Source organism: Ammospiza caudacuta, chromosome 13 (assembly GCF_027887145.1).
Source record: "Ammospiza caudacuta isolate bAmmCau1 chromosome 13, bAmmCau1.pri, whole genome shotgun sequence".
Taxonomy (NCBI): domain Eukaryota; kingdom Metazoa; phylum Chordata; class Aves; order Passeriformes; family Passerellidae; genus Ammospiza; species Ammospiza caudacuta.
Genome location: NC_080605.1, coordinates 8,779,018 through 8,793,552, shown reverse-complemented (window position 1 = coordinate 8,793,552; position 14,535 = coordinate 8,779,018). Strand labels below are relative to the sequence as shown.

General features: G+C 39.6%; 1 protein-coding gene across 2 annotated transcripts in view; it reads left to right on the top strand.

Annotated features, from left to right (window-relative positions):
* The window catches only part of ITFG1 (integrin alpha FG-GAP repeat containing 1), a 70,101-nt gene that overhangs the window by 39,430 nt on the left and 16,136 nt on the right, over positions 1 to 14,535 (top strand). For both annotated transcript variants that reach the window (XM_058813300.1, XM_058813299.1), the window contains exons 10-13: positions 3,771 to 3,943; positions 10,478 to 10,628; positions 10,867 to 10,975; positions 13,551 to 13,594. In XM_058813300.1, coding sequence (XP_058669283.1) covers positions 3,771 to 3,943; positions 10,478 to 10,628; positions 10,867 to 10,975; positions 13,551 to 13,594 — 477 coding nt within the window. The remainder of the gene's footprint in view (positions 1 to 3,770; positions 3,944 to 10,477; positions 10,629 to 10,866; positions 10,976 to 13,550; positions 13,595 to 14,535) is intronic.

The window sequence follows — 14,535 nt, the reverse complement described above, 5'->3', positions numbered from 1 at the left end:
AGTCCCTTCATCTGAGAGTTTCTTTGTGGGCTTGATAGTTCTCATAACCTTTTTCTGTACAATAGGAAGGTTACAGCTTTATTCCTCTAGGAAATGGAGCAGGTCTGAAGTAGAGCACAGCAGTACATGCTGCAGCAAACCCCAGGTCTTCATGGTGTCATTCTCTGGGCTAGGGAGGGAGGTGGCAGCATCGATTATCAGCTGCACTCAGTCAATGTCAGAAGTTTTTCCTCATTCCTGTGTAGCAGTTTAAAGGGGGAAATGGATTCAGCTGCTGTAGTTTTTATAAATGTCATTTTCTGCAAGATCCTCTCATCATTTCTAAGTTGTTTCTCTTTCTGAAAGCAGCTGGGGGCTGTGAGCATTGAAAACATGACTTCTACTGCTTTGGTTACTTTCTTCTGTGATTCTGAACCAATGCTGTGGATTGTCACCTTCTGGGCTTTGAACACCATAAGTTAATGGTGCAAAGCACAGTAATTTCCTCAGCTGTTGAGGGATTCAGGTGCCCCTTGCATGCACTGAGAGCCTTATGCATGCTGAAATCCTGAGTTATTTGCTGTGTGCAGTGCACTGAGAGAGGGAGCCCCAGGGAAAGGACCTGGGGTACTGCTGGTGCTGGGGCAGCTCTTTCAGGCCACTCCTGCTGCTCATCCATGGCATTCCCAGGAAATGCATTGGCCAGGAAGGGGCTACTCATTTCCCAGCTTTGTGACTCTCAGCTGGCTCCCTGCCTGCGTTCTGTGGCCTGGAAGCAGCAGCTGGCTGGGGGTGGGTTTTGTGCTGCCTGGGTTTCTGGCCATAATTTAAAAATAGAGACATGTTAATCCCACAGGTTGGGCTCAAAGACCAGCTCACAGGCTTTTGAGCGAGAGAAGTGCCTTCCCCAATGTATGGCAGAGTGTGAACTTTGTAAGAAATGAGCCCTTGACAGTGACTGCAAGGAGCTTTACATTTTTCTCAAATCCCTACATCTTTTTCAAAATTAGAATGATGCTGTTTTCACATTTCCCAGCAGGAAAGCATTCTCCATTCTGCTTCTTGAAAAACAAATGTTTGAGGAGTTTAAAATTTTCAAACACATAAATATTTTTCCTGTGTTAGCCTACAAATCATTATTTGAAGGATCCAAAATATCTATATAAATGTTTTAAGTGATGTTAGCAGTGATGCTATGCAGAAGAATTTAACAGAAAAGGAAGAAGTCAATCTGGTGAATCTGATTTCTCTGACTGAATTTTATGTGTTCATTTAAAATTTCTTTTAAAAATACACTTACTCAATTTTTTTGTCTTTCTCATTTGAGCTGTGTAGGAGAAATCATATGATCAGAAAATTGAAAAAAAATAGCTTCATGTGTCCTCATTATACCCTCCAATTTCTATCTTAGAAATTAAAAAATTAGTTTTAGTCTTTTCCTATTAACAGCAAATATGAAGCTTAAAGTAATTGTCTGGATTATCAAATACAAAATAAGCAGGAGATTTATATTGTTGACAAACACATTTTCATTTTTCTGACTTTTGTACTTAACTATATGTCCCGAGGCACAGGAACAATTAATTTTGCATTACATTACACAAAGTGGAGTTTGTAGTAGAAATCTACAGAAGGAGTTTCACCAAAAGCATGGATTACTCTAAATTTAAACTGTCAGTAAGGCACAGCTGGTGCTGGGATGTGATCTGTTTATGCATCAACCAAGGCTGATGTTCTGGGATGTTACAGAGCTGCTTTTGGGAAAAGTCCCACAGCTGCTGCAGTGGCAGGGATGGATTTGCTCTGTGGTGTCAGGGGTGCTGGTGCTTGGTAGCAATAGGTGGTGGTGTGCTCACCTGTTGTTTTGTATCTCATTGTAGACCTTAGGAATGTGAAACTGCATTCTATTAATCACTCTGAATAGAGGGAAAAGAGAAACAAATTTGTATTTCTACCTAAAAATTAATTTTTAATTTTGTCTCTTTAAGATAGTATTACCATACCTGGGAACATTTAGAAAGTATATGATGGATATAATTGGATTTTACTGCAATGACTGTGTGAATGATACCATGTAAAGGAAAAGCTATATTATATTTCATGGTTCTGATTTCAATCACTGTTTTTCAAAATTAGACTATTTTGCAATAATATTGTTTCATCTGTCTTCTGCATGACAAATAAGTGCTAAGAAATCCAACCCTCTGAAAAATTTCCCTCAGGATGAGAGTATTGTCGTTATTTTCTGTTTCTTAGATTTTTCCAAGCCTTCAGCACCTCCAAGTAACTAATGAGACACGTGCATGTTGTGGGTGTGAGGGTCCAAGTGTGTTTGCTGTCAGGTGGAGTTTGCAGCAGGTGCTGCGGTCAGATCCAGCTCGGGGCCGTGGCACACGCGGGGTGTGTCGGTGACAGGCAGGACTGGCCCAGGCTCCTCAGCCATGGCTGCACCCAGCAGCCCTCAGTGCACTGCTGCAGGCGTCTGGGGGCTTCTCCCGTCTGCCTGGGGTGGTTTGGAATCCCAAGGGAGCAGTCCGGTGTCACACACAGGTACCATGTGGCAGGAGTCTTGCTGACCACTGCACTGTGCAGCAAGGGAGCCTTTCCATGGCAGGATATGATACTGCCATGATCTCATTCTGCTTCCTGAAACAGTTGAATTGAGGCTTGGCTGAGAGAGAGATGCAAGATCTGTTAAGTGCTTTTGATGTTGGTGATAGTGATCCTTTAAGATGGCACCCCTCTGTCCTTTTGAAGGCATTGTCAGTTAGTTGACATATAAAACTACTCCTGACTTTTAAAATGACACTGATGGTTTTTTCTGTAGCATTGAAATGTTAACCCTGCCACTTCAGCTTCATACTAACTTGCAAAATTACCTTGATTTTAATTAAGATAAATTTTTATTTAGCACCTCGGCAGTACTTTGGAAAGTAAGTGCAGATGCATTCTATTTCCTGTCCTGGAGAAATTACACTTTGCATTTCTTTTGTAGTCTCAGTTTGATACTTTAATCTTAATTTCTTATCAAACAGTTCAGTATCTGATGCTTCTGGGGATATAAGAGGGGAATTGAAGCTCTTGAACTTCTAAATATCCATGAATAATAAAATTGTTCAAGCTGAATTGAACCTTAGGAGATCCAGCCTTCTGCTTTAAGCAGGAGCAAACTGAATTCAGACCATGTTGTTTAGAGCTTTGCCCAGGCAGATTTTGAAAACCCCCAAGGACAAAGATCCTGCAACTTCTCAGGGCCTCGTTTGCTGTTTAATTAGGTTGTTTATCCCTAGTCAGAACCTCCCTGGTGTCAGTCTGACCGTTTTCTCTGGCTCTTCTGCCATGTATCACAGCAGAGAGCCTGGCTCCATCTCCTCAGCTTTAGTGGTGCCTATTGCACTGCCTTGCAATTCCAGAGGAAAAAAGAGACTCAAGATCTAATCGCCCTGATGGTTTGGTCTTACCTTGGTCTTACCTACATTTAAAGATTAGTAGAAATTCCAGGCAAGCCTGAATTTCAGTTAAGGTGTTCCTGAATGTTTCCATATTCTGGATTTATTCTTACAACCTTAACTATATTTTCCTATTCCGGAATAACTGAGTGCATAAAAAATACTTCAAATTATTTTTTTCTTTTGGTGACAGACTTAGGAAATAATCCTTACTTGTAAATGGTTAAGAATCCTGATGATGTGGTGTCAGCTGTTTTAAATAGAACTACATTGTTTAAATAAATAAAATTAATTTCTTTACGTTGTTGTTCTTTTTTTTGTTGTTGTTGTTTTATGTTACAGTGGATTCCAGTTTTGCAAGACTTCAGAAATAAAGACACAGTCTGGGGCTTTGTACCATATCAAAATGACAAATCTTCAGCAGAAATTTCATTTCCAATTACACTTCACATTGGAGATTACAATATGGATGGCTACCCTGATGCACTTGCTATATTGAAGAACACTTCTGGAAGGTAATGCAAACCTAGAAATAAAGCTATCAGATTCATGTTCAATCATCAGTCATGGAAATTACTAACTTTAGTGCATCTCATTCATTTTATCAAGTGAACAAGACTTTTGATCTCTGCTAAGTGTTTTCTGTTGAACCCAAGAGTGCATTTACATGCTGTATTCAGAATACATCCTGGGACTCTGGGTGGGGAATTCCATCAGGGACTGGAGTATGAGGCAGCATCTTGGGCACTCCTCCCAGAGCTTAGGGGCTGATTCTCTGCCTTTCTGTTCCCACATCATCTTCTGTAAATTCCTGACTTCAGCTGTCAGTGCTGACTAGTAACACCAGGCTGTGTGAGCTGGGGAACCTGTTCTGTGCTCTCATGGAGTGAGCACTGACTGGTGACTGCTGGAAAATGCAGCCAGTAGTGCTTTGCCCTTTTTGAGAACCAGGAATTTACCAGTGATTTTTACATTGTCCAAGAGAACTGAAAATAGCACACACATCCAAGCCCCTCCAAAAAGAAACTTCTAACCCTTCTTATTAAATTTTTCTGTGTAATTTTCTCATCCTCCTTTTTTTAAAATTTTTTCTTCATTGCTTGCTTTCCCACTACTTTCTACTGCTACCATCTGGTGCTAGGTGGAAGAGGGCATGTGGGGATGCTCTCAGGGAGCCTGTTGTACACAGAGGAGTCAGTGATCCATGTAAGAGCTGACCTGGGTAGGTGAGCTCGTGCCGCCAGTGATGGGAACGGATCAGCCTGTGGGCAGCTCCCACCTGGCACCTGGGGATGCTGCTGCTGCCATGTCCTTATCTTTACCTTCAAGTGCAGCAGCATGTTTGCATGTGAACATGCTTCTGCTTGACAGCAGGGATGATGAATAGACTTGTTTACTTGGGAGAAAAGCTGAGAGCCCCAGAGACCAGGATGCCAGGGAAGCTCAGCAGAGGCAGGATATGTGCACGTGAGGGCAGTCTGTCTGTGCTGCACAGCTGACTGCCAGCCTCTGCAGGGATGGAATCTTATCTGTGCTGTTCCCTTTTGCTTCATGTTATCACTTCTAAAAGGTTTTTTAACCCTTGCTTTGTGGAGTCTTAATGTCTTCCTTACTTGACAAATACTTGCACTAATGCATTACAAAGCAGAATAAGTCTCTCATAGGTGCATTTGGTATCTTCCTCTACATGGTATTTGGAATGATCTTGGGTGCATAGTTTGAATGTATACTCCATATAGAAAACAAGTGAGGACCTCACTTTGATGCATCTGATAGTAAGAGAATTTGGTGCTGAAGTCCAAGAAGTCAATTCAGGTCTTCTAGTGGTTGCCTAAACATGAGTCAACCCACTGACATTTTTGTGTTAGAACTCTTCAGATAGTGACACACCTAAAAATGACCCAGTTTGAAGAGTAGCGTGCCTGTGTTCAGCCTACATGATGTGATTCATGACAAGGCTGTGAGCAGCTGAGCTCTGTCTGTACCTCTGAGCCTTAAAATAACAGCAGAGCAGCTGTTTCTATTCAGACATGGCAGACGAGAAGGAGGTGATGCTGGTAGGGCCCAGACCTTGCCAGGCAAAGTTAAAGCACTCAGGCCCTGAATGTCAGGTGTTGCACTGCTTTCCTCAGCTGGGACTTTGCATTTTCTATTCAGCAGTCATTGAGCAGAGACTGCACAGAGTCCAGAGAGTGAGCTAGAACCTGCCTTCCCTTTGTCAAAGTAACACAGTGATGTGGGAGCTGTAAAGTTGCTTTCTTTGCTTTTGCCTAAGCCTCAGAAATTTTGTGTTTTGATACACAGCATGTGTATCCTGATAGCTGGATAGCCTGCATGAAGGTGTATGGAGTTCAAAAATGTACTTGAAGCTGTTTTAAGTCTTAAGAGCCTCTGTCCTCTGGCTGGAGTATAATTACACCAATGTAATGTCATGTAAAATCATTAAACAGTTTGTAAATAGTTACTCCTGTAGAAGCCCAGAAGTCACCTATGTCTTGTTGCAATGAACTACTTGATACACTTTTATTCTCCTTGCTTCTGAATTGTTTGCTTATTCAATTGAGTGCATTCAAAATTATTTTTAAACTTGACATCAAAGTTGAGTGACACAATAAGGCATAAGGACTGAAAGCACTGGCAGATGATGTGACAAACTATTAAAAAGGAGATTCAGAAAACTGAGGAATTCTGGCAAAAACAGAGTAAAGTAACCTAAAAATCAAGAAATAAATTGCATATTACTATTGTATCTATCCAGTATTTCTAGAGAAGGAATGGAAGCATGCTTTGTAGATCGAGATGGGAGCAAAAGTCACTTTTTTTTTTACTCTCACTATGAAATGACACATTCAATAATAATTCATTGGTTCTGAGAGACTTAGGCAAATACTTTCTTTTAAAATGTATAACTGGGTCGCTGATTGGAGAGTATTAAAACAGTGTGGGAATTAAATTAAAAGCTGTCCTTAAATTAGAGCAAATTAAAATGAAAACCTTATTTAATCGATTTTAAACACTTCTGGATCAAGCTGTTTATTTCTTTCTCTGAAGTCTTTCATGCTACATCTACAGATCTAATTTCAGTGATTGATTACTGTGATTAAATGATAAAAGCATTTTTGTAAACTCTTGACCTCAATCTGTGCTATCGTTTAGGTTTCTACTTGCTGTCTGTAATGTAAAGAAATTAAAGCAGGCAGAAATAATTTTGTTCATCTGAAGGTATACCAATACATGATAATGGAAGAAAAGGATTAAAATCAATTATATGCCTCCATCACAATTCAAGAAAGTACTTTCAGATCAAATCCTTACAAATCCCTACAAAAGACTGAAATAAAGATACCACAGTTGGGCATTATGTTGGTTTAGTGTCCTGCCCAGTGAACAAGTCAAGAAAATTATCAATAGCTTCAATTACTGCCACAGCCGTTTTAAGACTCTGCTGTTTCATCTCCTGCCATAATCCTTTGATTTGGAATTACACTGTGTAATATTCTGACAGTGTAGGGACATTTCTTTACCAGAAACAGCAAAAAGGAGTCTCACTTGTGGTTGCAGGTATTGTGGGGAGTTGAACCTTTATTAAGACTCAATGAATTCCATCAGGTACTCAATAAATTCCAACAGGTGAAGGTGCTGAATGCACTGTAGATCTTTACATATTTATCTGTTCAGTCTGAATTCTTGTAACTTCTGACTTGAGTCAAAACCTGCACATTAGAATTCAAGTCCATGGGTTTTTCTTCAGGCTAGATATATACATGAATTCTGTATTAGAAATTGTGTGTGTATATAGAATAATAATAGGTGAAGGGATTTTATCAGTAGTTAGTAATTGGTTCACCTATACCTCCTGTCTTACCTAAATGAATTCATTTTTTCACATGCTGATTTTAAATTGACTCTGGTAACATTGGAATTGTGAGTACTGCATGTGAGTTTATAAGCATCTATCTCCCATCTAATTAGATGAAGGGAATTTTGTTTAACAATTTTTTCCAATTAGACACTAGTAATTGGCATCTGGCATTGTAAATATGTAATCTAAGTCTTTCAAATCCATTTTTATTCAAAGGGAATGTTTTTCACTGGTCAAATTGACAATACTTTATCTCCGATACGTTGATAACAGTAAAGACTGAAACTTGGAGACAAAAAGCAGCTGGATATGGAAAGCTGAATAAAAAACTTATAAGTATGAGAGACTTCTAGAAAGTTTTCTAGGTGTTCATGCTCAGTTTTAAATTAATGTATATATATTAATCCTTTATATGGAAGAACTCTTATTCAACCAAATTATCTCTTCCTATATCATTATTAGCTGTCACTTGTCAGAAGGAAGGTTGGATAGAGGACTTCTTTTAAATGAAGGATTGATGAGCACCTTGTAATTGAGCAAATCTAAAAAACCAGAGGCAAATTCAATTATTCTGAACGTCTGGAGTAAGATAGTGGTGATTTAGATGTCCCTGGTATTACTTTAAATGAATTACCCTAAAACTGACAGCATGAGAGATGTATGAAATTAGCAGTAAATATTTAATTCTAATTGCAAAGGAATATGTTAAAATAAAACTAAAATAAGTCTTCAGTCTGTCTTTGGTGTTAAGCCTTATAAAATCTCCCTTTCCTGCATAGATGCCTTTGGTCAGAAGGGACCAAATTGGGATATAATGTCCTTTGGAATAAAGCTGTGGGTAGTGCACCATTTATCCGCAGCTGTGGATTGGTGTGTATAGCTCAGTATCTGAAGTGCTGCAAATGGCATGTTAAGGGCAATGAGCTGGTCTGAGTTCAGAGTTCTTGTGCTCTCTCTTGTAGCATTGAAGCTGAGTTGTTTGGTATTATTGACTGTTACACTTTGTAGAGCACTTTAGCATTGATTTTTTAGGTTTTACCATTACAGTAGTGTCTGTCTTTATAGGCTTTCAAGGACATTGCTTTATCATTTTAAGGATGCAGATGATTATCTTTGTTACAGGGAGATTCTTTCTGATGGGAACTCTTCAAAATTTTGTTCAAAATAATAGGAAGGTCGTAAGCTTGCACTTATTTATTACAGTATGTATCAGAATGAAACATGGCAGTAGATACTTCAGTTCTAGGGATCCTTGTGTATCACAGGCCTAAATCATAGAAGAATTCAACTGGCAGCTCACAGGCCAAATCCTAGGAACAACCCGAGCAGCTGAGGAGGCAGAGAACAGCAGGTTCTCTCCCCCCTGCAGAAAATCAGGGCCTGCAACTCCTGTGGCTGCAGCATGGCCTGCACAGCAACATTTCCTCCTCCCAGGCACATGGGACAGGGGATGCTACATCTATGAATTAATTCATTTCCTCTACAAGAGAGCTCTCCCACAGTGCATTTCTTGGGTCTTCAGCATCTGTTTAAGGTTTCAGATTGCTTTTTTCTTCCTGCTGTTTGTCTTCTGTTTCTCTTGTAGATACAGAAGGGTGAAGGAAAGTGGCATTTCCATACTCAGTGCCACTTTGATTAATGTTTTCCTTTTTTCTCAGTTGTAAGGAAAGAAAATAAAAAAGTTTCCTGTAGTGAATAAGCTACTTGTGTCTATCCATTCACAAGGCTTCTAGCTTAGACTTGAGTAGTGTGCAGAGTATAATGCAAATGTCTTTCATTATTAATTATTATCTAAGTAATTTCTGACAATTTAAAAAAATCTGAATGAGTCTTTGAGTCTTAAAATGAAAGAGTGTTTGTAAAAGTTTGTCCAAATTTTAAAAAGCTCTGTTGAGATAATGAAAAAGAGAAATTGAAAAAAACTGCGTGGCTCAGCTTGTCACCTTACCTTGGAGTTGGCTATTCTGATGTGGTCCTTAGGTAATACATTAAATGAATGTGAGCACTTAAGAATTTCAAGTTGTGATTATGAGCTCTCAGATACAGATAATGCAGCACCTGGAATATTGCAGATGACCTCATTTCCCTTTGGCCATAGTTAATTCAGTGATTTGCCTGAGGAGAAGTGCCTGTGTGTGCCTGTGCATGCTGGCTGCTGCTGAGGCACAGGAGCCACCTCGCTGTCCCCACAGAGCCAGCAGCGTGTGCAGGGTCACACTGAGGACGTGGCTCCGGTGTTGCCCTGGGCTCTGACAGCTGAGCTGCCTTTACACAACACTGCTCTGGCTCCTGGCTCTGCCTCCACAAGGAGAGGAGGAAACTTCATCTGTTTCCATTGCTGAGGCAATGAAGGATTTTAGCAGGCTCCCAGGATGCAAACCTGCCTGAGGAGTTGGAGGCTGGTAAAGTGTGAGGTTTTCCCAGTTCCAGAAGCACTGATACATTCTCAGGGAGAGTGGGAACCTTGTGTCTCCCACTGACCCATAGGCACCTATTGGATACTCTTAAGAGGGGAGATTTTCCTACACTAGCCCAGGCACTCTGCTTGGTTTCTACATTTCTTGTTTAGTTTTGCACCTGTCTTTGTGTTACATGTCAGCAAGTGCCTAACTTGGTTTGTATTGCCCTATTTTTACTGCACTTTAGCAGGTTGGGGTTTGTGTTTTGTATTTTGCTTGAAACAGTGGAAAATATACAAATAGAGGTTTGGTTTAATCTCAGATTTGCTTAAAACATGCACTGTGTAAGAAAAAGTATTAATGGACCTGGGATAGGAAGAAGCTGTCATGCAATAATGAAAAAGCATGGACATGTTTTAAATAATGTTTAAGCTGACAGACTGTGGCAGGGATTAAGAAAAATGGCAGATAAGTTCATTTGTAGTTTTTTCAGAATAAAGTAAGGATATGTTCAGTCCTTTGACTGAATGGTTAAGTTACTCCTGTTTGTTTGGATCCATTTATTTCTTGTTTTCATTGTTCTGAGTCAGGCATGACAGTGATTGTAGTTCTGTCTGTAAAGTTCACATAAGTACTCATGGATTTTTCAAGTACCCAGCAGCTGCTAGCTGAGCTTTTATTACATCTAACTCCAGTGCACTTAAACTATTTAATGACAATATTTTTAAATTTCTGTAATTTAGACTTGTCTCAAGTTGGTTTATGTATTATATATGTATGTTTTACAGCAATCAACAAGCATTTTTGCTAGAAAATGTCCCATGCAACAACGTGAGCTGCAAGAGCGTGCGGCGCATGTTCAGGGTGTTCTGGGAGCTCTCAGATCTCAATCAGATCAAGGATGCTGTGGTTGCCACCTTCTTTGACATCTATGAGGATGTAAGTGCAGCTCCTTACCCAGCAAACAGGCTCTGGGTGTGGCTGTGCCCATCCCTGGGCCCTGCACAGACCTTACTGAGCTGTGGATGGCCCTCTCCATCCCAACTTGGTTTGCATGATATTCATAATGTTTGCAAGATATTAAAATAAATAGCAAAGGTGTAAACTTTGCTGCACAGCTTTTTTTCCCAAGAGTAAATAAGCATTCTAATGTAAACTTGTGATTTTTTTCCTCCAGGGAATCTTGGATATCATTGTGCTAAGCAAAGGCTACTCCAACAAGGACTTTGCTATCCATACATTGAAAAATAACTTTGAAGCAGATGCCTATTTTGTTAAAGTTATTGGTAAGTTATCAATGCACAATAAAGTCAAAATGGGATATTGTGAATATTTGAGCCTTTGCCTATGAAAACCTTATGGTAATGTTCTGTATCTGTGCCATAGCAAGCCTGCTTTGCTGGAGTTTATGTGTGTGTGTCATGTGGGAGTGATGCAGAATCACCTTCCAAAGGGGCTGCTTTCATTTCAGGGACTCCTGCATGGTGTAGGACCCTCTGTTCTGAGGGTCACTTTGCATCCCTGTGGGAGTCACTTCTGTGTTCCAGCCCAAATCCACGTGGCACAAACCACACCTTACCCTGAGAGCAGAGTGGCCATGAACATGGCCAGGGTGTGTGAATTAATGAGAGCTGGTTTAAAAGGCTTCAGTTAAATTACAATATTCATAATTAGGATTTTTAACTGCATGCCCTTCTGTGTTCTTCAAGTGCAAAGGCATTGAGCTTTGAGCTCATTTCTCGTCTGTCTTGCTTGATTTTTTGAGATTGAGTGAAAAATGAGGCTGTATGGGAGCCTATGAAGACAGAGCTCAGTAGCAACAACTGGAGGTTCACCTTCAAAAATTGTATTTGCCTTCATGTTATTTAAATGCACCCAATCCTCTAAAGCACACATTCTGCACACCAGAAGAGAACAGAACTGCAGCTACTGCTGGGGGCTGATGCTATTATTACTTTGTCCACAGCCTGAGCTCTGTTCTCATCGTGATAGTGTTTAATCATTTATCATGTTGGTGGAAGCCTTCTTTGAAATAATACCATGTATCTGTAGTGTAATTCACAAAAGCATGCAGAAAATCCTCTGGGAAAATCTTGCACTTCACAAAGCCCTACCAGAACTACAATTGTGTGATATTTTAATGGGGAAGGGAGTAATTTGCAACATGCTTTTTTGATTCACTCTGTGTAAATCTGTCTTAAAAACTGGGGCAAGCCTTTTTTTAGCACCCTTTTAGGGTGTGAGTATTTTTGCATAGAAACCCCAGGAAATGGGAATTAATGAGAGTCTAAAAATATTTTTGCTGTGATATTGGGGAAAGTATTTCTAACAAAATGTGCTTTGTGTGATTTAGTGTATCAATAAATGCATTGTGTTCACTTATTTGGCATATGGACAATGAGAACAGCTTTGCTCATTATAACTGATGTCAAATATACTTGGCCAGGTAATTTGTTCCAGGGGTGAAACTGAACAGCAAATTTCAGTGTGCCCTTTTGCATCAAAATGGGAAGAGTTGGATCCACTTGCAGACTCACCTATGTTTAATAGATAAAATTAAAGCTGTAATGTTGAAAGTCTATCTGTAGGTGCATATAGTCTTCAAATTCTGCTTTGCCACACACATTTGCCTTAACTGTTCAGATATTGGGGGGTTTGGACTGCATAAAATATTACATCTTACTGTATATAGAAATTTCAACATTTTGAAATCACAAGCAAAAAATGGTAATTTAAGAGTCTTGACAATTGTTAATATTCACACACTAATTATTAGAAAACTTTGTTCACTAGAGCAGTGCCATTTCTGACTCACACAGGGAGTGATTTCTAATCAGACTGTGAACATCTTACATGCACCTTTCAGTATTTCCCTGGTCCTAAACATTTTGTACCCTTAGCTCAATGGACCCTTAAAGAAGACAGCAAATGCTTTAAGAAGCTCCTGATGGTTAGGATGACCTGCCCTCAAATCTGGTCCAAATCTTCATTTTCTGTCTGCCATGTTTGCTTTGTGATACCATAATTCATGGAGCAGTAATGTTTTTCCCTGGCCTCAGTACCTGGTGTGCATCCTCGTCCCTGCCCATGGCCATTGCTGGCCTGCTGCTCAACCAAACTGTTGTCATTAGAAGTCCAAATTTTGCACCAAAATGGACCTTAGATTATTGTATGTGTGTGGGTTTTGTTGTTTTCTTCTAATACTCAGTGTGACAGGATGTCCTGGCTTACAGAACAGATGGCTTTCACTGTCCCTCATTTAGTTTTTTAACAGAGATTTCTGAATGTAACTGATTTTTCAAACCAGTAAGTTTTAAAAAATTAATTGGAACAAATGTCACAGGCTTTAGATATTAATTAGCATTATATACACCTGCTTATAATACTTTTGAATTAATAGACTAAATTGGTAATGGGATTTTTGCTTGTTACAGCTTTTTTGAATTGCTTTAAACCAAGTTCTAAAATGATGCTTTGTATAGAGGGAAAAGCCTTTATCTTTTACCAGTTAAAACAGTAAAGCTGAATCTCTGCCAGTATTTTAAATTATTAGAAAGGAAGAATAATGAATAAAATGTATAGTTCACTGTTTTACAAATGTTTTAATTTGGAGTTTTTCTAACTGGGAAATTTGCCCTTTTGAAGCTGGTTTACCAGTGAGGTGGAGTAAAACAGTGATGAATTTCTGCCAAGTATGTTTCCAACTGATTACATTACCATAAATCACAAAGAAGATATTTATTTTCTTTGTGTTTTAATGACTACCTGACACTTTTACCAGACTTTACCAGATTCCAAAGGTGGTGCTTCTAAGATGGTTTGTGAACATAAACACAACATGCTCACTTTTTGTTCTTGCAGTTCTCAGCGGCCTCTGTTCGAATGACTGCCCTCGGAAAATAACAGTAAGTGTAACCATGGCCTTGTTTAGTGTTTAGCCTCAAATCAGCTGAACTCTAATTATACCAAAAACTCTCAGCATATTAAAAGAGCTATTGACTGGAATAATGTGTAATCCAAGTCATGACTGGCCAACTTCTGCTTCTGTGAGACCCGTAACTCTGGGCAGCTGCTGCTCAGAGCTGGAATCAGTTGATGGTTGTTGTGCAGGAGCTTTGTTACCCACACTGGGGGCTGGGAGGTACCAGAGACAGGAGGAACTTGGGTGCCCAAACTGTGAGTTGTGCCAAGTCTTGGTGGGCACTTAGAAAGTCCAGGCAAAACTGACTGTGGGGTAGATGCAGCCACTTCTGGGCCCACCTCCAGCAGTGGCACAGCCAAGGAAAAGTGCACTGGGCTCTGATGATTCTGCAGACAGCCATACACATGTGGTGTTTTCTGTTTAGATTATTTTATTCATCTCCAGAGACCTGCAACTCACCCACCAAACTGCCAATTAGCAAATTGTTTAGCAATGTTCACAGTGAAAGTTGGCCTGAAAGAAGAGCTTAGAGTAATCAGAGGTAGCAGAAGCACTTTAGCTCTGCAAAAGTTTCAAATTTAATTTTGACTTGAAAATAGAAAAACTGCTTCAAATGGGGCTAACCTTTGCTTCAAGCCTATTTTGAGACATGGGGTTTAATTTCTGTTGTAAAATAATGAGGTTTGATAGTATCATTAACTTAATTACAAAAATCGAGGGTTTAAAAAGCGAATCTTCACAGCAGATGTTGGTGGAAATTTCATTATTGAGATCACTGAAACACCATTGCTCCCATTGTAATAGGAGTTCTCTGACAAAGTAACATAAGGCACATTTTGCCAGAGTACAGCTATGTGGCACCAAAAAAAATTAAATTTCACCTTATTCACTCATCTTTCATAGATCTGTATTAGCATCACCTCT